Genomic DNA, 23,407 nt, shown 5'->3' with positions numbered 1-23,407 from the left:
GGGGAAAAAACAACGACAAACTATTTCACTACCTAATTACAGCAGCACGTATTGTATACGCGAAAAAATGGAAACAGAGAGAAGCCCCTCAACGAGAAGACTGGCTTAACAAAATCCTAGATATAATGACCATGGACGAATTGACCTATTGGTTAACACCAAATCATGGCATTCCAAACAAACCTACGAATTGGGATTTGGTAAAGGCCTTCCTTAAGAAATGGAAAATCGACATCATTTATTAACAATAACAACAATAAGAATAATAATAATAACAAAAAGGAAAGGGAAAAAAAGTAAATCACAAAAACAGTATCACAAGGAAGGAAGAAGTGCTAACGAATTCAAACGGAATATATTTATATATAAAAATCCTCATCGAATAGATGGAAGTTCATTGTTTTTAACTACCCTACTATCAACCCATCCCCTTCTTCCCCTCCACTCCTCCCCTCTATACCACTTCCCCTGTATGTTTCCCTTACCCATCCCCTCCCCTACCTCACCCTCCCCCCCCACACACCCTTTGGGAGACTCACTAACAACAGGGCTTCCCTGTACTTTTCGTACTATACTATCTGCTATATATTGTTCTCCCTCTATCTATGTATTTATATTTAACTTTAATAAAATTTATAATTCTAAAAAAAGAAAAAAAAAGAAATCACCATTGGACCCGTCCATAATGGGTAATTAATGACCAGTTTCTAACGTCTCCTTCCTGGGCAAGGTTTTGGAGTATGTGGTGGCATCGCAACTCCAGGGATTCCTGGCTGAAATGGATTATCTAGATTCATTTCTGTCTGGTTTTAGGCCCAGCTATGGGACTGAGATGGCTTTGGTCGCCTTGGTGGATGATCTATGCAGGGAACCAGACAGGAGGAGTGCATCCCTGTTGGTTCTCCTGAACTTCTCAGCGGCCTTTGATATCATCAACCATCGTATCCTTCTGGGTTGTCTGGCTGGGATGGGACTCTGTGGCACTGTTTTACAGTGGCTCCAGTCCTTCCTGGAAGGATGGAACCAGAATGTGGTATTGGGGATGCTTGCTCGACCCCATGGCCATTGTCCTATGGGGTACTGCAGGGCTCGGTCGGTACTTTCCCCCATGTTCTTTAACATCTACATGAAGCTGCTGGGAGAAATCATCTGGAGTTTTGGAGTTTAGTGTCACCTGTATGCAAATGACATCCAACTCTATTACTCATTTCCACCAGAAGCCAAGAAAGCAGCCCAGACCCTGAACCGGTGCCTGTCAGCTGTAATGAACTGGACAAAGACAAACAAATTGAAATAAAATCCAGACAAGAGGTCCTTGTGGTCCTCCGTGAGGCAAATCAGGGTATAGGGTGGCAACCTCTGCTGGATGAGGTAACACTACCTCTGAAATCACAGGTCCGCAGTTTGGGGGTCCTCCTGGACTTGTGCAAAATATACTATTTAATTGCTGAGTCTCCACAATCATTGTAATTGGTGTTAAATGTTTTTAATGCTTAATATTTTTATATCTCATTTCTGGACATTATTATGCGTTGTGTGATCTTTGTCTTGTATTTTATGTTAAATGTGCTTTAATTTGTACTGTATTGTGTAGTGAGCGATTTAGGGTCCCATTAGGGGAAAAAATGGGATATTATTATTATTGTTATTGTTATTACTGTTATTATTATTATTAACTGGATATGTCCCTGGATAATAGCCTCGAAGGAAGATAAACCAGCCAATTTGGCATACAATTTGCCACATATGTAGTGCCCTGTCGATCATTCACAAGCAAATTACTGTATGAAAACTAGTTGAAATATTTTCACTTCCTTTTCTAGACTCCTTTTTCATTTTTAATCCTCACACACACACTACCTTGGGCAGCTATCTAACCTTATATATTTAATTATACTTTTTAATTAAATACTATAGCTACTACTAATTCATTTAGTAGTAGCTATAGTATAGCAATTGTATTGTACAAATCACACACCTTTGAAAATTAATAAAGAAGTAGGCAATCAAGGACACTCAGCTTCATTTGCTAAACACTAAGCTTACCATCTTGCTGGCCCTGAAGATTCTGTGGACTTTGAATTCTTTCTTCCAGATTGGAACTGAGGTCAGAGTTTACAGCAGACATCCTGGTGGAATCACTCAGATCAAATTCATCACTTTCTATGGAGCTTTCATCCTGAAAATATAGAATTCTATTTCACAAGCATATTAAGAAATGTCAAGGTAATTTTCCAGGCATAGCATTCATTGTAGATTAGAGCTTACCAGGCAATTACTAAATGCTGTTCAGCACAGGACAGACAACCTCAAATACTTTGATTCTTTATAATTAGACTAAGAGATCTTACAAGAGTAAATAACTGGATATTGTAACCAGTGACATGCACTTAAATTCAACTGATGTGTGTAAATGAACCCAGGATTAGAGATTCTATGGAAATAAGATTTTAAGCGAATGCAAGTAGAATTTCCATGAGTAACTGATGTACCATAACTACTGATAAAATATGGAATAAAATAGTTCAACTTAGCTAAACTAACCATAGTAGATTTGCCACTCTATTTTTTTTTTTTAGAAAAAATAATAGAATAGTTAGAAAAATTAGTCTGACGGCATTGTTTAAAATAACTTTTTTCATTCTTGGTAAAGTATTCTATACATTTCAAAAATCATCAGTGCTTCCCTGGAAATTCTGTTTCTCCAGGAATTTTTAAAAAAAAAAACATAAGCGATTTTTCCAACCCCGGTGCAGCTGGGGGGGGGGGTGAGAGAAGTTTGCCTCCTCCCCGGGACTGGACTTGGTTGGTTCCATGGAACCATCCAGAAGGGGGCAGAGCCAGGCTAATGCCTAGATTGGCCTCCTTCTGTCTCATTCAGTTCCTGCTCAGCAACCCACCCCATTAACAGTATAATTATTGGTTGTCATTTGGGGCCAGGTAGGAATTTTTCCCTTTCCTATGTTCTAGGAAGGTTTTTTCACCTACCCTATACTGTTTTAGGGGGTAGCTGGGATAGTATGATTTTTAAATAGGCTTAGCGTAATTAGATAGGAAAAATCTGAAAGTCAGCATGCACCCAAGGCACCCCTCTCAGGGGTGAAGGCCAGCAACTAAAACATTCACCTGCCAATCGTTTGGACAGGGTGAGGTGAAAAAGCATCGGCCTTAAATTTCAGGAGTCTGGCCTCCATATCTTTGAGGGAGACTTCTCTGAATATTTTCCTTAGGGGTTGCCCAGTTTTAAGTTACCAGAGAACCCAAGTGCTTTTGCCCAAGTGGTTGGGGTGAGTGGTCCAGAGATGGACACCACCATGGCTTTGCCACACCAAGTTCAAAGAAACACCTAAGTTAGATTAGTTAAAAGTTAAATAGGTAACCTTTAATAAAGTTGCCCAATCTGAACCCAAGAAAATGGTTGCCTAGTCTCATTATTTCAGGGGTTGGCAGGCAATAATGTTATCAAGGTGAAGTGGGCCATAAATGGGAAGTTTAGGAACATATTGGAGCCCCTGTTGGCATAGTGGGTTAAACCACTGAGCCGCCGAACTTGCAGACCAAAAGGTCAGCATTTCAAATCCAGGGAACAGGGTGAGCTTCCACTGTTAGCCCCACCTTCTGCCAAGCTAGTAGTTCAAAAATATACAAATGTGAGTTGATCAATAGGTACTGCTTCTGCAGGAAGGTAACGGTGCTCCATGCAGTCATGTTGGCCACATGACCTTTGAGGCATCTACGGACAATGCCGGCTCTTCAGCTTAGAAATGGAGATGAGCACCACCACTCATAGTTGGACACGACTACACTTAATGTTAAAGGGAAGCCTTTACCTTTTATTTTTCCAATTAAGAACTTCTATGCTGATAATGAGCTAAGATCAAACCTCTACAAAATATAAATTCAACTTGTAATTAGCTAAACTCTTTTAACTGCAACATTTTTTCCTCAAAGTTGGCATATCTTAGAAACTGGATCTCCAATCTCCAGTTTTTGTGGATCATCTCCAGTTGGGAGATAAGTACACAAATTCTCCAGGTTTCTTTTTTCTTTTCTTTTTTGGCGGGGGGGGGGGGGGGGGACAGCCAATTAAATGCAATTAAAAATATGTTAAAATCTCCAGCTCAACTCATAGAGCAACATTCCCTGGTTTTCAGAGATATAAAACACTTTAAGAAAAACAATAAAACTCTTAAAAAGAGGGACCACAAAACCTACCCAACACACAATGCTGAAATTGTGGTAGACAATGAGAAAGAAGAGGAAGGGAGTGAAGCGAGATAAACTGGAGAGGTCCATGACTGACTGAAACTGTTACTGGGGTCACTCAACATGACAATATTTTGTTGCAGGGCCCAGTTTTAACCACATGAAGACACACCAAAGATTAAGACGTTTTGGGGCTGCCCATGCACAGTCCTCACTGGGCTGCTTTTAGGCCTGCCTCCCTTAAGGTTTCTTCTTCTTTCATATTTTGTGTACTGCAAGATGCTTCCTTCATTTCCAATGTAATTGCACTCATTTCCAAAGGGCTTGCTCCAAAATAAGAGGATATAGGATTGCAGCGTAAGCCTTTCAACAAGACAACACTGGCTTTTTATCTACCACCTTGAAAACATATATAAACTTCTCATGGCTTAAAATGATTGTAATAGCTATAATATATTACATGATTTCTTAGACTCCATCTAAGTATCATATGATTGGATCCTTTCACCTCCACTAGCTATACCACTGAAAATTCAGGTTTAAAAAATATGGAAAAGAGGAAAATTATAGATCAGGTCTCCCTTAATTCTCTGATAATTAGATAGACTGTTCTTTGCATTCATCTTACTAATCCCACTTAGAACACCCACACTCAGAAAAGCTATTAAACATGCTTAGTTTTATGCATATTCTGAAATCCCACTTGCATGAACCAGACTCAAGGGTTTTCCCATAAATCTAAGCAATGATTCACTTGTGAAGCTTGGCTGAAGTGCCTTGTTTGGCTGGAATCCTTTTAAAATTATATCAAAGTGCTTTTGTGAGCTGTGGGCTGGGGTACACAACTTAATTCCTTTTAAATGATCACTCTCATCCTTCTTGCCACATCTTTAGTATGTAGACAACTAATGATGTGAATAAAATGGTTTTGCTTTAACACTTGAGCATGCCAGTTCTATGATATATATAGAAAATTCTGGTATACATAAAGGTATACTTCAAAATGTAATCACCACTTACTTGGGTTTCTCTGTCAATTTCCCCAACATTCATGTAGTCAAAATTAAAGTTACTATAAAAGGTCATGGATATAAAAGGCTATAACTTTTATATTTTAAGTATGCCATAATTCCTTAGTTAAGGCTATCATACTAGCCACTGAAGGAAGGAATTGCGAAATTAAACTCCCTTCTTTTTTCCTCTCTCTTTCTTCACATTAAAAGACCCAAAACATATTATACACCAGAGATTTGTGATTGATTCTCGTAACTTTTCGCTGGAGAAGAATTTACAACATGATTTCCAGAGAACTGTGTTTTGAACCAAATGTTGATTCAGAAACTTCAGATTAGACTGTAAATTCATCTCCATCCTGAATTAAAACAAAAAGCAAAAGATGATGAGAGTCAAACACAAATTAGTGGTGTATAACAAGTTGCATTTAAAATATGTGCATGAATATCTACTGATTTCCATGAATGCTGATTTCCATGAATTCTTTTTTTTTTTAAAAAAAAAGAAGGAAATCAGAAATGTGATTAACAGTGTCCTTACTGTATTTTTTATTGTTTATTCTATGAACATGTTGAAAGCCTCAGATCACGCACAATTTACAGAACTCTGTATAAACATGAGTCTATTCTAATCTCATAATTTCTTGAACCTTAAGCTTAGTGGATAGAAGTCCTTGGGGTGCACCAGCAGGAGTCTAAAGGTAGATTTTATATCACATTTTGCCCATACTAAATGTACTGCTTGGTCAAAGAACAGAATTTCTATGGGATGTCATCATTTACTGTTATGCCTACAAAAGGTGATAAAGAAGCCTGAATTCTTTAGGCCTTTCTTGGGAACCACTCCCAGTGATGAAATCCTTCAAGATACAAATGGGAGGGCAGGAGAATGGTTCTGCCATCCTGCCAACCTCACATTCCTGATCAAGTCTCATCTGGTACTCTCACTCTGTGATGTTCTTCTTCAAAATATGATATAATATTCAATGGTTCAGTCCATTGCTCCCTTATGTACTCAGTCACCTGACCAGAGTGGAACAATATCCAGGCCACACTGGCTGGGTGTGGGCACTCAGCCAACCAATGGGCATGTAACACGCAGCTACAAACCCACTGGGTGGACACATCACAAGCAGCCACATGGCATGGCATCTCCACCTGATCCCGAACCGCAACTTGGTTACTCAGCAAGTCAAGCGCCAGATTTCTGTGAATCAGTCTCTATATTCACCTCATCTTGTTGGGAGTGCAATAGCTGTAGTTTCATGTGCTTCATGTAGGCCATTGTAATTGGCATATTGTAATCAATCATGCTGGTCACCAAAGTTGGAGGTTTTCCATTATCTGTAAAGATAAATATATATTAAATGTGGTCCAAAATAATAGAGTTTACACCAGAATTAAGTGCATTTACACAGGCTTGTAAAAACAGACTTTCCCTTCTGCACCCCAGACAGCAATTCCCACAGCTTCATCTAAGGATACCCAAGCATTCTACAGAGAAGATTGGGAGACTCTACTGAATGTGGTGAGCTGTGGTATGTGAGGAGGAGACTCACAGAGTGTTGTATTAGGAAAACAGATTACAATATCTTTTGTTTTTTATGCCTCTCATCCTACAAGAGCTACAGATGAAAAACACAAGAGATTTTTTAAAAAATCTATAAAAATTGACAAACTTTAAAAAAATAATCAACATTTTTGAAGAACATGCATTCAGAACCCAAGAATACAGTAGGATTAAAGACTAAAAAATCTTGAGGGAAAAAGTTTTGACTGCCCTCTGAAAGCCTAACAAGGATAAAGCCATTCCTGGGGAGTGAGGGAAAATCCACAAATGAGGTGCAGCTACAGTGTAGACTCCATAGGGCACTTTGAAAAAAAAATCTATAAGCACTTTGTAAGTGGATTTTCTCATTCATTTATGATATTTATTTTCTACTTAGAACTCAAGATAGGTGACACAGTGTTCCCAGGAAGCTACCTATATGAGAGCCAGCCAAAACCAGATTAATTTCAACAAAGCTATATGTATTAGACTCTGTACTGTAGTTACAGTATGTGATGCTAAATACACTGCCTTGGAATCTTGGGATATAGTGTAAGATATAAACATTATATACTTTGTGTGAAGGATGGGGGTATGCGTTTCAGAAAATTTCTCATTTTTAAGAACTCTTCCAGGTTTTCTTGACATTAATCTGAACTCTTACCTTTAAAATTAACTTTGCTTGGAATTCAGCTCATAGTTGTAGTATGGACAGGTTTAAGCATGCACATGTACATACATGTAATCAGAAGAAAAAGTATTCTTAGACACACAGGCTAATAAAAATCTGTTTGGTTTGCACTCAGTGCATGGTTCCCCTGTACTTTAAGCTACCCTAATCTTCTAGATTTGAGATTTGAAAGATGCTCCACCATACTACAATGACACACGCAAGCAAATACATACAGATGGTTTCTTCTTTAAGTGTGCTTATAAAAGGGAAAAAAAGGAAACTGTTTGGCTTAGGGAAAATCTGGAGAAATATGATATTACCAATAATGTGGAATACACACTAATATTGCCAGATCCCTTCCAGTTCTTGTTCAATTCTGCTCAGTATCTACCTTCTGGCTGAAAAACAAGAGTGAGGGCTTGTCTACACTGGCTCTAGATGTTGCATTGGGGCATAAGTTACTCCTGGGCATCCTTACCCACTACAATCTGATTTGTATGATTTTTAAAATCCCATCCCATCCTTTATTGGATGATCACAGGGCAGCACACAGTAGTAACAATTTAAAATGCTTCCAGATTAAAACCATAAATAACTGAGGCAAAATAAGAGCATTGTTAAACAAAATGTTTAAAACCAAAACTGGAATAGTTTAAAATCATTTATGTGTACACTTTGAAACAAGTTAGTCCCAGAAGGATTTTAAAAAGTCATTTTTGCCTTGTCACAAGATAGAAACAAATGTTGGCATTAGTCAGGCCTCCGGGGGGGGGGGGGGCACAAATGGAGAACCACGGCTGAAAAGGCCCTCTCCAATCTCTTCTCACTTTGTACTACCCACACTAGTGAGCACAGAGCGGTATCCCTGTTCTCAGACAGGTATATTTAAGGAGGGGGTGCTTTCAATTATTGAGGTCTCGAGCCACTTAGGGTTCCAAACATTACCACCAGCACCTTAACCAGACCAGAGGTAAATTGTGGCCAGTAAATTAGATTATGTGACTTGTGGGCCCATTTTAGTGTATGGACTTTTTATGACTTTTCACTTAAAACAGGAAAATATAAATGGACATTATGATTGAAATTACTTCATATTCTACCATTTGCCACAAATGTTACCTTTATGATCAGCTCCGTCTGGGTTTAAATGCATTCTTTTCTGGCATTCTGAACAACTCATTAGAAATCGTGTCACTGCTTCTCTTGGTAGAAAGGCATAGGTCTCTGAAATCTGAAATGAGTACCAAAACATAGGCATCATTATAGAAGCTGACTGGACATGATTTAACAGCACTAAAAATTGTATTTCTGAAGATGGTACATGATATAACTTCTGGAAGGGCAATGAAAGCATGTACCAAATACTACGCGGATCTTCAAGAAACTGCATATCAAAGCAGGAGCTTGATGTTTAAAAATAGGACAATCAAATAGACTTTGTTTTTGTTTAGAACAAGTAAAATGTTTTTCAGCAAGAAAATAATAAGCATAAAAATGTGTTTTGAAAAAAGCTGTTTCCATGTGATCTATGTGTCCTTGTCTACCAGAGATAGTTCTTGATCTCACCTTGGGGGTGGAGTGGGGGGGGGGGGGATAATCACCATCATTATAATACTATCTAGTTTTACCTGCCAGAAAACCTTGTTAAACATTGGAAGAGAATGATTGACCAGTACAGTGGGCCTTTAGTGTTTGCTGGGGATTGATTCCAGGAGCTCATGTCCCATTATATACAATAGTGTAGAAAAATTGTGTCCCTTATATAAAATGATGTCCCTTATATAAAATGGCATAATCAAGTTTTGCGTTTGGGATATTTTTAAATATTTTCAATCCATCAATGGTAGAATCTGAGGATACAAAAAATATGGATATCGGGGGGGGGGGGGCGGGGAGAGAGAGAGAGAGAGAGAGAGTTTTGTTTCATGTATATGCCCATTTTTTCTTTGAGTGCAACCCAAGATAAAAATAAAATAATCAGCTAAAACCAGAACAATCGCATTTTAAGAATAATTCAGTTATTAAAACAATACACATTAGATTAAACAATAAAGTAGAAAATAATCAAAAAGCATACAAAAGTTAAAATAAACTATGTGCCCACACCTGTACACAAACAGGCTGCCTACAAGCAGCCAGTCATTAAAAGCTTGCTTGGGGGGGGGGGGGGAGCCTTCATCTGAGGGTGGACAAAAGCGGAGGGGGGGGGGGCAAAATTGGGAATTCCAGAAGGTGGGAGCAGCCACTGAGAAGTCTCTCTCCCATTTCTCATTAAATAAGCCTATAATGATAGTGGAATTTAAAGAAAGTCTTTCCCTGTAGATCTTAAATCTTTAAGAGGCTTGTGTAGGGAAGATATGGTATTTCAAAAAGTCTGGACTTCAGACACACAGGGCTTGCTTGATAGGTCATGATGAGAAATAAGCCAGTGACTACTGAAGCTATTTTAACAAAGGAGTTCTATGATTCTTAAAACAAACCCCAGTCAGCATTTTGAAGTTTCTGACCAGTTTCCAAAGGCAGCCTTATGTAGAATATGTTGTAGTAGTGCCGACTGGATGTAGTTAAGGCATGTGTTACCATAACCACCTGGTTTCTTGAGGAACAACTGCAGCTAGCACAGTAGTCTTAACTATACAAATGAACTCCTGACCATCACTGAAACATGACGTTCAGGCTAAGGGGTGCATCTAGACTGAAAATCTGAGATTTCACAGGGAGGATGGGCTCCCATCATAGGTGGAATCATTATTCCCTGTTCTGCCTTTCAGCTGACTTGGAGCATCTGTTATCTTTTTTGGACTGTACTTGCTTATCTTCATCTAGTCCATTGATAACAACAGATATTGATGCAATATCAAGACAGGTTCCTTGGTGTCAGATGAGAAGAAGAGATAGTTGGATTTCATTGGCATATTAGTTAGACTGAACTCCAAAACCCATTATCTCCTTCAGCAATTTTATATGTTAAAAACATGGGGGAAAGGGAGGAAACTGAACAGGGCAATTCCCAGAGTTTGGAGTTGCCTAGTATCACCTTCTGAGATTATCCACTCCTGACAGATGGTCATCAAGCCTACTACTAAGAAACAAAAAATTCTACTGTGAAAGACCCCTAAGTACAGAACCCTAGCATTCACCAAAGGGTATTCACAATCTCATCCACTACTCTTGGATTTGCTGTGGGCAGCAGAAGAAAATATATCATGTAGCATTCATTCTTCATGCCTGAAATTTACACCAGAGAATGCAGACCTATTTCCCAGCATACAATTGCCATTCTGACTCATGTTGAAGAAGAAGGAAGACAGCAGTCAGTGACCCATCAATCCTCTTCTGACACAACTCCACAGTCTAGTTACAGTAAGGAACAATTACACTGGGTACTGCCATACTGCTGCCAGTCAGCTTGAACCAGTGAATCATTAAAATTAAGACTGAAAATAGCCCTTATAAATGCTTTTAACAGAACATTAGCATATTCAGAATTTGGCTGCATTGAAAATTAATGGAGCATTCCTGTAGATTCATTAGCAGTCTGGATTTTTTGGGAATGCTTCATTTATTTTAATCAGATATTCCTGTTGGATTCTCAATCCACGCAAGAGGGATGCTAACCTTGCACTAGGAAACAATAGACCAGAGTCTCTGAATCGGTGCACAGCTTGTCTAATTCACTGGAACTTGATTTTACATTTTAGATACCCATATGAAAAATTGTCTACATGGCAGAACATTTTCACTTGGTTTTCTGAGAATGAGCCAAACATGCAAGAGGTTCATTTGTGAATATTGCTATCCTTGGCTAACTATCTTCCCCCTGTAAGGTAACATATTAGCTCATTATAGAAAGACCGCAGAGTACCTTTAGTACCGACCAGTTATAACCTGCTTTATTTCAATCATTTTAATAATCCCAAGATCACTTCTGCTTGGCCTCTGCTATTGATTTGTAACAAGTAATTTCAAAGTGATATTTCTGTATATTCCACCCATACACTGTAAAGGACCATATGTGGGCAAATAAAACTGCACTATAGCTGAGTCCAAAATAGCATTTGCTGACAGTGTGAATCACCAAGAAGAGAGTGGTGAAAAGGAAACAGATGAAGATGTAACACCTTATCTGTATCTCACCTGTTCTTGCATGCCCAGACATTCTCCTTTAGTAATCCAGTAGGCTAGAGGGGTGGATGACTGAAAAAACAGTCTATGTTTTGATTTTACAAAGCCATGCATTCTGCTTTTCCTTTCTTTACTAAGGTCAATCACATGATTCCCACTCTATTCCGAGTAATCGGAATTGTAAATAACATCATCTTGTATCCTTCTCCAACTGGGTTCCATGAATTGCACTGCTACAAATGGTTCTTGAGGGAATCCAGGCAAGAATGGAGGGTGAAAGGGAGAAACGTGTGAAGAGGAAGATGCGTCAAGCCAACCCTGGCTGGGACCACCTTCCACCTGGAAATCGATGTCCTCACTGTGGATTCCCCAGGCAGTAAGAAGCCAGACCTTGAAACTGCTATGCCATTAAATGCTAATCAAGGTGGACAATTGAAACATTCATACCTATCTCAAATAGACAGACATATAAACTCCCTTTTCCTAGTTTCCAATAGACCTCACAACCTATGAGGATGCCTGCCATAGATGCAGGAGAAACAGGGGAGAATGCTTCAGTAAAATGGCCATATAGCCCAGAAAATTCACAACAACCCAGTGATTCTGGCCATGAAAGCCTTCAAAAATACATTAATGTATGACATTGTTTAGCTCCAGCATCTAGAAAGCTAATTTTATTTATTTATTTATTTATTTACTTCATTTCTACTCTGCCTTTCTCGACGCTGGAGGGGAAATTATCTTCAAATGGAAATTATGTTTAAAGTAGTGGAGATGCATTTGAATGATTAAAACTTTCAATTTTATTGTCTAAACTTTATAATAAAAACCTGGCATTTAAAGATGCTGGCCAGTGGTGCTATTTTTTTCTAGTTTGATCTCAAATCAAACTACCAAAGATTTCAGATTGATGTCCAAAAGAATTCTATTCAAAGAGACACTTTTAAAAAGTAGATGCTTTCTGAAATATTATTTTGACAAAAATAATGGCATTGTGGGTATTTTAATTCCAGAAGTTCTGATGGCATTCTGATGGCATAATTTTGAAAATGTTTTCTTGCTACAGGTAGTCAGGTAATAAATATATTGTTATATATTTATTAGCAGCAGTGAAAGCAGATCTTGCTAGCAAGTAGCAAGCTAATGAGCTCCCAACTGGTTGGTCAGATATAGGATGCATTTTCCATGAAAATTTAACCAAATAGGGAGCAATAGCAATGGGCAAGAGAAAGGTCATTGTGGGTGGCTAGTTTCTGCGTTAGCCATGTTGATGGCCCAGACTTACAGCTTATTTTTTAAATACTTTATACAAATAATGTTTTATTTTTATTGATTACTAGTATGATACTTTACCTTTATTAGACACAGTTTTTTCTCTTGCTTTAATTCTGCACATAAATTCAGTTGCTAAACGTGGAAGATGTTTTAAACAACATAATGATTCAGAGCAGCGGTGCGAAATTCTTCTTGTACTATAGGATTATTGTGTTTCTGCTATTGCTTAACTTGTTATTTTATAGCCTAGACCAGGAGTCCTCAAACTTTTTAAGCAGAGGGCCAGGTCACAGTCCCTCAAACTGTTGGGAGGGCTAGATTATAATTTGAAAAAACAACATGAATGAATTTCTATGCACACTGCACATATCTTATTTGTAGTGCAAAAAACCACAATTAAAACAATACAATAATTAAAATGAAGAACAGTTTTAACAAATATAAACTTATTAGTATTTCAATGGGAAGTGTAGGCCTGCTTTTGGCTGATGAGATAGGATTGTTGTTGTTGTGTGCTTTCAAGTCATTTCAGACTTAGGTCGACCCTGAGTGAGGGCCAGGTAAATCCAGCCCCTGGGTCTTAATTTGGGGACCCCTGGCCTAAACTGAGTTCTGTCCATTGTTTTTTGGGTGGAGGGGGTGGAGCATATCCTCCAACTATCCCAGTTAGATTGGAACAGTCCCAGTTTAATGCCATGTCATCTCTCTTTTTCAAGCTGCTTTTTAAAAGTTCCAGTTACTATCTATCTCCTTCTCAATTTACTTCAACTGCTGCTGAGGACAAGCTCAGTGGACAGGAGCTAAGCTAATGCAACAAGGATGTTTTGCATGGGTGTGGTGATAGAGACAGCATAAAGTGACTTTGAACATGCAAGGTTAAAAATTCCCAGCCCAGGAGCATCTTTGGGAGAGTTTGTTGGATGAAAGGTGTTGTGTCCTTTGGAGTATGGTTGTTTGTTTGTGTGAGGTAGGAGATGGCTTGCTAGCTTGTGTGCTTATTAGTGTTTCGTTGTTCTAGTGTGTGTATCCCTAGGTCCTCTGCATAAGCATATAGTCTCAAAGGGGCAGGTCATCTGTTGAAAGGAAGTCAGTATGATACTTGGTTGATAGAAGGGCTAGTAGACACTTCCTCTCTATATAACCAAAGCCCCAAACATGTGTTTGACTAATCGGAAAAGGCCAAATGGGATGTTTTGCATGGTTGTTTAGTGAGCAAGTTTTGATGGTGTGGGAGCTGCTGCTCTCACCTGCAACAACTATAGCATGTTTATGTCCTTTCCAGAGGTAGTGGGTAGCTATACCTGCAGCAAGTGCAGGTTGGTGCCCCTCTTGGAAGAGAATGTCCAGCAACTAGTATCTACTAAGGAGCATGAGGTTTTCTTAGATGGAGTGGACTAGATTGTTGATGCCTGTGAAGCCTCGGAGGATAAGGACAAGGATTTTTAGTTGAGCCTGTGGGGGAAAGTGAAAGTGTTTTTGAGATGATGGGAATGTTTTGAGTAGATCTGTTGTCAGGAAAACAAGCATTGATTCTCATGAGAATCAGCCAGGGATTTGTGCCAAAAAGAATGTGGAGGGGACAGGAAGATTACAGATAACTCTGCGTTTACAGATCCGATGGGATAGTAGAGACAAATCCAGTATTCCCAGGGACTGAAAGACAAACAAAGGGAACACAGGTGTGAGAAAGAGTGATGTCATAGGCAAGAGGGAGTATTCTTAAGGAACTGGAGTCAGTGTTTGGTGAGGAGATCAACATTGTATTTTCATGTGTCAAATTGCCTGTCTTGGGAGCTCCGAGTTAGAGTTCTGTTGTTGGATCTGTATCTTGTTTTCCTGTTTAAGTTCCAGGACTTGGATTATACATTTTGTTTCAAGTTTCAAAGCTTTGGGATTATAGTCAAGCTAAAGTATCAATCCAGTGGTTCCCAACTTGTGGTCCAGAAGAACTAAAATATGGTCTGCGGCCTCACCATTACTACACTGTTGCAACAGGAGTGACTGGTCCCATGAAACCCTGTTATAGTGCTGAGATTTATTAAATACGGTTTTCTGTGGGTGAGCAGATGGCAGCTACTGTATGGCGTATGTTCTGTATCAGAAACTAAAGCTGATGTGGTCTTTCCAATGCAATTTTCTGAATCAGCACCTCAAATAACCAAACCAAATCTAAAGTTGACTAAAAACTGATTTGTAACCCTTTTGGTACTAACGTTGGAGAGTGGTCCCTGGTCAGAAAAAGATTGGGAACCACTCCTTTGGATTATGGTCGTATTCATGCTTTCAAGATTTTAGATATATGTAATCCTAGTTTAAGTGCAACAACCCACGGATTACAGTTTCTTGCTTTTGCCTTAAGTGATTATTCCTATTCAGAGTTGGTTCTTGCTTGTTGCTGAGCTTTTGGAAATCTAGCTCATGGGTTTTGGAACTGCTTTTATATCAGATACCCTTTTCTTAATAAACTTATTATTCTTGTTCACGTGTGTGGTGTTTGGCTGAAAAAGGGTTCAAGTAGGTGGCTGGGCTGCAACATGGACTATCCTGTCTGAGAAACAACCAGGGAATGTCTATTAAGAGAAAGTCAATGCCAATCTCAAAAGGTAGACATCTGGAGGAATGTGATAAATAGAGGGACCAGAGATCATTCTGTGCATTTGGAGCTATAGAAGCTCTCTTCCCTATCAGTGATTACAAGGAACAAGGAAAAACAAATAAGCCACTGGGGCAGGATGTGGTAGGGGGCTATCATTTTAGATGTTTCTATAGTAAGCACAGACACGCTATTGGAAGTGTAGATCTTCATTATGTGGCTGCCTGTTTTGGGATGGGAATCTTGGCTTCCCACCCCAAACTTCAGGCCTGTATTTTCACCTCATGCTGGGCTGCATATTGGGCTCATCCTAGAAGAGGCTGTTTGCTTTGCTGCCACAGAGGGTGCCATTTTATACAATGTTTGAGAGGGCTTGGCAGGTCCTGCTTGGCAGGCTCATAGTCTAGCCCCCTGAAAGGCTCTGAAGTTAAGCAGTCACACTCTCTCAGCCATAGGGTAAGGTACACACATTCAGGTTAAAAATAAATCTTCATTATACTGTATTCATTATGGTGAATATCCTGACAGTGTCTTTTAGGGATCTGCTTTTGTCTTATGCCAAACCCCATCCCTTTGGGGGATTGTATCCCAAAAACCTCTATAAGAAAAACTTAAGTTTAAATACACTTTAAGATGTTTCCAGGTATATAACAACTGTCATCATTTTTTGCTTGCTTTTAAAGTTTATACTATAATTTTTCCTAAACTATCAAATAATTTTTGAATAATTAGGTACCAGATTAAAGGTATTTTATGGATTTTCTAAAACTTTGGTAATATATATGGGTCATTGATCTTGATTTTTAGATATGCCAAGGTAAAGTGTGTGTGTGTGGATAGGTTGTTTTCAACTCTTAAATGTTTTAAAACATACATAAGAAGCACAATGGGGCAAGAAAGACTGACTGGACTTCCACTCTTGAGTGTCCACTGACGTTTACCGATGGAGCCTGATTTCTGCCAAAGTGTATTGACACAGTTTTCAAGTGTTTCTAACTGATGTTGTGGTATTCTTTTGTAACTATAAATTATGAATCAATAGTCATTTTCAGTTATTTTAAGACCTGAGACTTTGTAACTAAAATAGAAAAGTGATTTAATCAAGTCTATATAAAAATATAGAATGAACCATACTATTTAAATTATTTTGTGTTATGGAACTACTCTTCATGATTCACTAAGAACCCCCTCTCCCCCAAAAAAATTCTGGCTATGGCCCTGCTTGCACCATTGTGTATATAAGGAATACATCTGTACATAATTCAATATTTCCACATTTCAAAATTAATAATTATCAATCAATCAGAATAAAAGCAATGTTAAGTTAAAATATGTTTAATTTTACATCCTTTAGGTTTAGCTTGCATTAGGAGAAAATATGGAGAATCGTATCCATACAACTAAAGCCTTTTTTGTTTCTGTAAGAGCCAGGTTTCATATAAAATTTTAAACCCGTCAGATAGAATTTTGAGAAAGCTGCTTTAACTGATATGAAAAGGAAGGCTGGTTGCTCATGTACTTTGACTTCACAAACAGAAAAGCTGTTAGACATAGCAGATAAATTGCTAGATGCCAGGATAGTTGGCATACAACATCTATGAGTTTACTTTACCTGTCACATGAAGCATCCATTACTAGTCATCTATCTGACCAAAAACTACCCTACAGGCGCAACATCTTTGACATGACAGAACTCTTAACAATTCATGTAAACATCTCTCTTCCAAGTGATTTTTGTATTTTATTTTCTATATAGTAGTTGGTAGTAGCATAGCATGATAGCAGGGGAGCTCAAAAATGCTTCTTTTAAAAAACTATTTTTATATCCATTTTGAGAAAATTATATGCAACTAAAATCAGCTACCTCTTTTAGCCATGTGATTTTACTATTTATACTAGTTTTAATGTTTTAACTTAATTTTTAAATGTTGTTTATGCCTTATGTTTAATGGTTTTAATTATTTTAATTTATAGTTATATGTTAGTGTTTAGTTAGTATGATTTTTTTCCTTTCTACATGTATGTTGCCATTGATTTTATGTCATTCATATGTTGTAAACCGCTTTGAGTGCCCCCAGGAGTGAGAAAGGTGGTATGTAAATAGAGCAAATAAATAAATAAAGAGTGGCATTATGATATTTGGGGGGAAGTAGGAATATACCAACCCAAGAGGTCCAGGGTGGCACTTCTTGGTTCATTTTCATGTCTTTTGGCCTTACCAATTTGCTTTCTGTAAAACACTCCATTTATTACACTATGTGGCATAAGCAGTTTGCTATTAGGGGCTCAGGCTTTACCTCTCCTTTTTAATTGAATTCCTTGGTGTAACGAATTAGGAGAGAGGAGGAACGATTTATTATTTATTACTCTTAATGGTGCCACCAATGTGTGATGTGAGGTATTATTGGGAGATATGGCACACTGGACGCAGAATTGATGGAGGTGAGGCAGTCTTCAAACAAAAGAGAACAAGTTTATTTGGTACAAAGCGTGTGGTTACGAGTTGTTGAATGACTTCTGGAACTTTAAGTAACACTCTTTCAAATGATACAGCTTATAGCAACTGTTAGTGAAATGTAGCACTTTGCTGAGCAATGTTTCCTGAGGCGAATAGCTTTCTAATTTGATCTGTCCTTGATCAAACTACTGATCTCTAGTCTTCTCCCGACTAGCGATCTTAACTAGCTTTCTTTAGCCTTCCCTGACTAAAGAAACTATCTAGGTTTCTCCCTCCCGCCTTCCTAGGCTGAAAAACCTACTGCTATTCCCTCTCACTGCTCTTCCACTAAACTACTATCTCCGACGGCTGACTGAAACGACCTCCTAACTGGAACTGCTCACTCCGAGCTCCAAACCCTAACTCCTCACTCCTCGGAACCTAAAACCTAACTGAACATAAACTGTCATTTTTCAAACTCTCCCCTCTAAGCTCCTCCCACTTCTCTCTCTACAGCATCGTCTCCATGGCAATGCACTCCTCTGACTTAGGCCGCTCCAGCATTACTGCAGCCAATCTAAACACAAATACAGTTAAAATCATACAATTTATAATCAACTTCTGTACACTTGGGAATATGGTTTATAGTTCTGCTCAACATACCGTATATTCCGGCATATAAGACGACTGGGCGTATAAGATTACCCCCAACTTTTCCAGTTAAAATATAGAGTTAAGACGACTCCCATGCATAAGACTACACCCACGTATAAGACGACCCCTGACTTATGAGAAGATTTTCTTGGGTTAAAAAGTAGTCTTATATGCCAGAATATACTGTATTTCAAAATGGTTATTAAGGAGGTGATTTTTTTATTAAAAAAATACTCCAGGACTAGAGTAACTTCCATGTGAGCAAAGGTGTACAAAAATGAACCCAAATATGGGGGTGAGGGGAGGACACCCCTTGAACACATATTGCCAAGAAAACCCCATAATAAGTTTGCTTCAGGGTTACTGTAAGTTAGAAATGAGTTGAAGGCCCCTATAGCAACAACAAAAAGCCCACTTTACAGAATTAAATCCCTAAAGCAAAAGGAAGAACTGAAAATCTCTAGCCTTTGCCTTTTGAGAAAAGCAATATACCAACAAAATAATTAGCAGAATTCCAAATGTGGGCTGAAAACAGATCTATTGCTTGATAAAAAAGAAAGAAGGAGGACAAAAACCAGAAGAATACAGAGCCCCCAGTGCACCAATTTCTCCTAAAAAGACAATTTACCTAGTTTGTAAGCAATCTACCTCATTTACTATGAAATCCATGACTACTTCCACGACTGCCTACCCTTTTTCTGAACCAAAGGATATGACTCCAGTATAACACAGTAAGATATAAACTGGCCTAGCATCTTGGAATCCAAGTTCAGAGGCTTCCAATGACTTTGTAAACACTCAGCTGCTGACTACTTTATGTGTTGCTAAAGTAAGCCAATAGCAACCAGAGGAGAGCCTATGTACCCTTGGCAACAAAACCTCATTATTATGTCAAAGTATGGCACACAGAAATATAAATGAGAAGGACAAGCAGAGAGAGTTTAAGAGACTGTTAATAAGAAGAGTAAAGCTGGACCATCAGGAAGGTCCAATAACTGTCAACTTAGTATATTTTACCACCAAGTAGTTCCCATGCCAGAAACTGGAGAAATTGGGAAGGTGAGAAGGTCAATCAAACTATCCATGGCTTTACTAAAGATTGTACTCATCTATGTATCTTTATTATGGGGATATATATCTTCATTTATTTTTTTCTAATGTAAAAGAATGAATAATTTAAAACAATCTCTCTGATTGGTGACATTATGTGGTTTGGCACAATTTTTGGATTACTTTTTCTGCTTTAAGGTATCTTTACAAAAAGAAATATTTTATACAAAAACCATTTGTGTGCATGAAAAAAATGTTGCTCAAAATGTTCTTTGGAGAATACCACATATTTGTGTGCAGAACAACATTTTTCATGCAAACTATTTTTCCATTAAAAAGGTTCTACAATACCAAACAAAAACAAAACACATAAAAAACACCTCACATTTTTGAGATGCATTTTCTAATCCAGGATGGTACAATTCAGAATTCTTCTTTATAGCTCACCGATTTTTGTCAAAATCATGAAATTTACTTTAGAATAAAAGAGAGGAGTTATTTTTTATTCCTGTTTAACTATTATAATATAAATTATTTTTTGAAATAGTTCATTAAAATTGAGTTTTAGAACACAAGGTAATACCAGACATCTATAAACAAACAATTTAAGTAAGAACAATATACTTCTTTCTCAGTGGCATATAAATGTCATATCGCATGTTTTCTTTAAAAATGCAACAATAGGTGTAAAAAAAGGTTCAGTATGTATAACCTATACCCTACTTTTAAGAAATAAGTCTTTTTAGTAATTTCTGCTCCAGCATCTCACAACAGTCACATCATTTGAATATAAACAAACCAAAAAAAGTTTTTTCTTAATGTTGTTTTTAAGTAATCTAAAGCTTTTGTAGAATAATTTTTTAAAATAACAGAAATCCATGTGGTTATTAGTTATGGTTTCATTTGGCCAAAGTACAAGAGAAATAAACAATCAGTTTAACTATGTAGCCTTAATAATATGTGTAAGGTGTTCCACTATTTCTCCCAGTCAGGTTATTTACTTACTGCTTTATACGTTCTTTTTTGTCCAGCGTGTTTCCTAATTTGTTCTCCATTGGGCCCTGTTTCCACATGCATGGAGTAGATTATGTCAAAGAAATCTTCAACAACAGCTACCCGTCTTAAAGACAGCTTCTCATCTACGCCAACTCCATCCTAAGAAAAAATGACAGGGAACAGAAAATGAATAGGTAAACAACCAGGAAACACATATCCTGTTAATTAGAGCTGATTAGATAAAGGCCTTAGCAGTGACATCTGAAAATCACTAACTCACAGTGATATCCAGCAACTCAATTTCACAACAAAACTAGAATGTTCAGAATACGATTCAGAGTGTATTATATTTGAAGCAGAGAGTTTGGATTATTTTAGAGTTCATATTCATAATCATTCCTTGTTATTTAAAACATTAAAACATTCCCAATACTTTGTTTATTTTGCATCAAAATGGCATTTAAAAATATCAGGCAACTTCTGCAATTGAAGTGGATTGGAACACACACTCCCAAGCACGCCAATTTTGTTCAGTGAATTTTTTTGCATGAAAAGTTGGGACAGTGCCCAAACATACCATTAGTCACTAAAGTTGTTTGCATAAGGATAAGAATATTGGATCATGTCCTACAATGGAACATTTTCTAATGCATGCATAATTATGAAGAAAGAATGCAAGATTTGGGCACAAGCATGTAGAAAAACTATTTGTGAGGCTGTTTTGGACATACAGATGTTAGAATAAGCATCTATGTATGACCATTTTTTTCGAGGAATAGTAGCAGAGGCTTTCAACTGTAGTTGGATTTGCTCAAAACTTGAGAAAGTTACAACTTTTGAAAAACAACTCCTCAAACCCACAAATGGGCATACTCATTCTGAGAACTGTAGTCCAAAAGTATAACTTTTCATAAGCTCTGAATTAGCAGATGCTGGCATTGAAGTCTGACTATAAATATTGCAATCTGATTTAGAAGCCCTTTCCCCAAGTCTCTGATGTGTGGGGACTCTTGTTATCAAGTAATGAGGAAATGCACTCTGCACTTGCTCTGGGGTTAATTAAATTATTTTACTTCATAGAATCAAGGGTTGAGCTCTGGCATTGGAAAAAATCTTAGGGGTTCAAATGCAATGAGCTTTGTAAAAAAAAACCCAAACCATGGTTTATCTTTCTTAAAAACAAATGTATGCATTTACAAGCATAATCAATGAATCACTGATCTCTTTTTAAACTGGTCAACAGATTATTCAGAACAGACTGCAAATTTATTTATTTATTTATAGCATTTCTGTCCCCTGTATTTGTATTGTCTGTGGGTGATTTACAATGAAATCATTTGTAGAAGTACAACAACATATAATACTCATTAACAAAAGAGATTTTACAGTGGGCAAGCAGAGTTTGCAGAATGAAATTTGTGTAATTATTTCAGAATATTTCAAGGTAGACCAAGAACTTGTGCTTAGTTTTTCCACTATGAGAGAGAGAATTCAGCTTTATAGATTTCATAGTTAACAGTGCCACCTACATCTCAAAATGTTGCAACTGATGTTCACATTATTACTAAGAAGCAAAGATAACTATGAATTCCCTTATTATCAAATCAAATCAAATCATTTATTTCGGTCATTGACCAGCACAGGAAATAGTCACATTTTCATACAAACTTGGTATGTTTGGTACATTAAAAATATAAATATAACTACTGAAGCACAATATGGGTGAGGGAGCAGAAGGGAAGGGGAAACTGGGTATTATATTTATGCACTTTGCACTGGCTCAAGCCGAGCACATATAAAATTAATGGCATTACTTAGCATGTACGGATCTAAGTGAGAATCTCTAATGAGTTGCACTTTGGAAAATATTCTATATAGACACTTTCTAACACATTCCTCCATATATATATATTTACTCAAAGATTTTTAATTCTGGTTAATCAACATTAAGGATATATTCTGACAAACAATTTTATGGGGGTCCACTGCTAGATCATGTGCAAGGAAAAACAAAACAAAAAAGGTTGTGTTGACATTTCCCATTGAAGTATTGTCTCACCTCTCTTCTTTTTGGATAATACTCTTAAAATTAATCATGAAATGAAATGTAGCAAGAACACAAGTCTGAACCAAGCTTTAAATGAATTGCAATATGATTTTTTTTCATGTCAGGAGTGACTTGAGAAACTCCAAGTCATTTTTGGTGTGAGAGAATTGGCTGTCTGCAAGGATGTTGCTCAGGGGATGCCCAGATGTTTTGATGTTTTACCATCCTTGTGGGAGGCTTCTCTCATGTTCCCACATGGAGACCAGGAGCTGACAGGGGGAGCTCATCCGCGCTCTCTCTGGATTCGAACCTCCGACCTGTCAGTCTTCAGTCCTACCGGCACAAGGGTTTAACCCATTGTGTAACCGGGGGCTCCATTGCAATATGATGAAGTATGCCAAGAGCAAAGGGTAAGCCAGAACATGGAACAGAACATACCAGCATGGTAGATAAGCAGCAAACAAAAAAATGTCAAGATACTCTAAACCAATGGTTCCCAAGCTATGATCCTCCAGGTGTTTTGCACTTCAACTCTCCAGCGAGCTTGCCCAATGGACAAAAATTCTGGGACCTAAGCTCCAAACACATGGAGGACCAAAGGTTCAAAACCCCTGCTCTAAACAACTGTGACCTACAACAATATAACATGGAACCAATCAAAAGACAAGTGACCCTGGACATCAAAATGGAATCCAGCTTCTAGTGAAGTTCAACTTATAGCAGCTTATCAGAAAAAAGACCTTGAAATCCATTTTCAAATAACAGTGAAAAGGGCAAATTCTCTAGTGG

General features: G+C 37.8%; 1 protein-coding gene across 4 annotated transcripts in view; it reads right to left on the bottom strand.

Annotated features, from left to right (window-relative positions):
- Nucleotides 1-23,407, bottom strand: part of NOL4 (nucleolar protein 4) — a 157,229-nt gene that overhangs the window by 76,247 nt on the left and 57,575 nt on the right. For all 4 annotated transcript variants that reach the window (XM_060775244.2, XM_060775245.2, XM_060775247.2 and 1 more), the window contains exons 2-5: nt 20,581-20,730; nt 8,561-8,672; nt 6,451-6,563; nt 2,047-2,179 (exon numbers count right to left, since the gene is read on the bottom strand). In XM_060775244.2, the coding sequence (XP_060631227.2) occupies nt 2,047-2,179; nt 6,451-6,563; nt 8,561-8,672; nt 20,581-20,730 (508 nt within the window). The remainder of the gene's footprint in view (nt 1-2,046; nt 2,180-6,450; nt 6,564-8,560; nt 8,673-20,580; nt 20,731-23,407) is intronic.

Source organism: Anolis sagrei, chromosome 4 (assembly GCF_037176765.1).
Source record: "Anolis sagrei isolate rAnoSag1 chromosome 4, rAnoSag1.mat, whole genome shotgun sequence".
Classification (NCBI taxonomy): Eukaryota; Metazoa; Chordata; class Lepidosauria; order Squamata; family Dactyloidae; genus Anolis; species Anolis sagrei.
The sequence above is the reverse complement of the archived record's forward strand: the minus strand, read 5'-3'. Positions and strand labels throughout refer to the sequence as shown.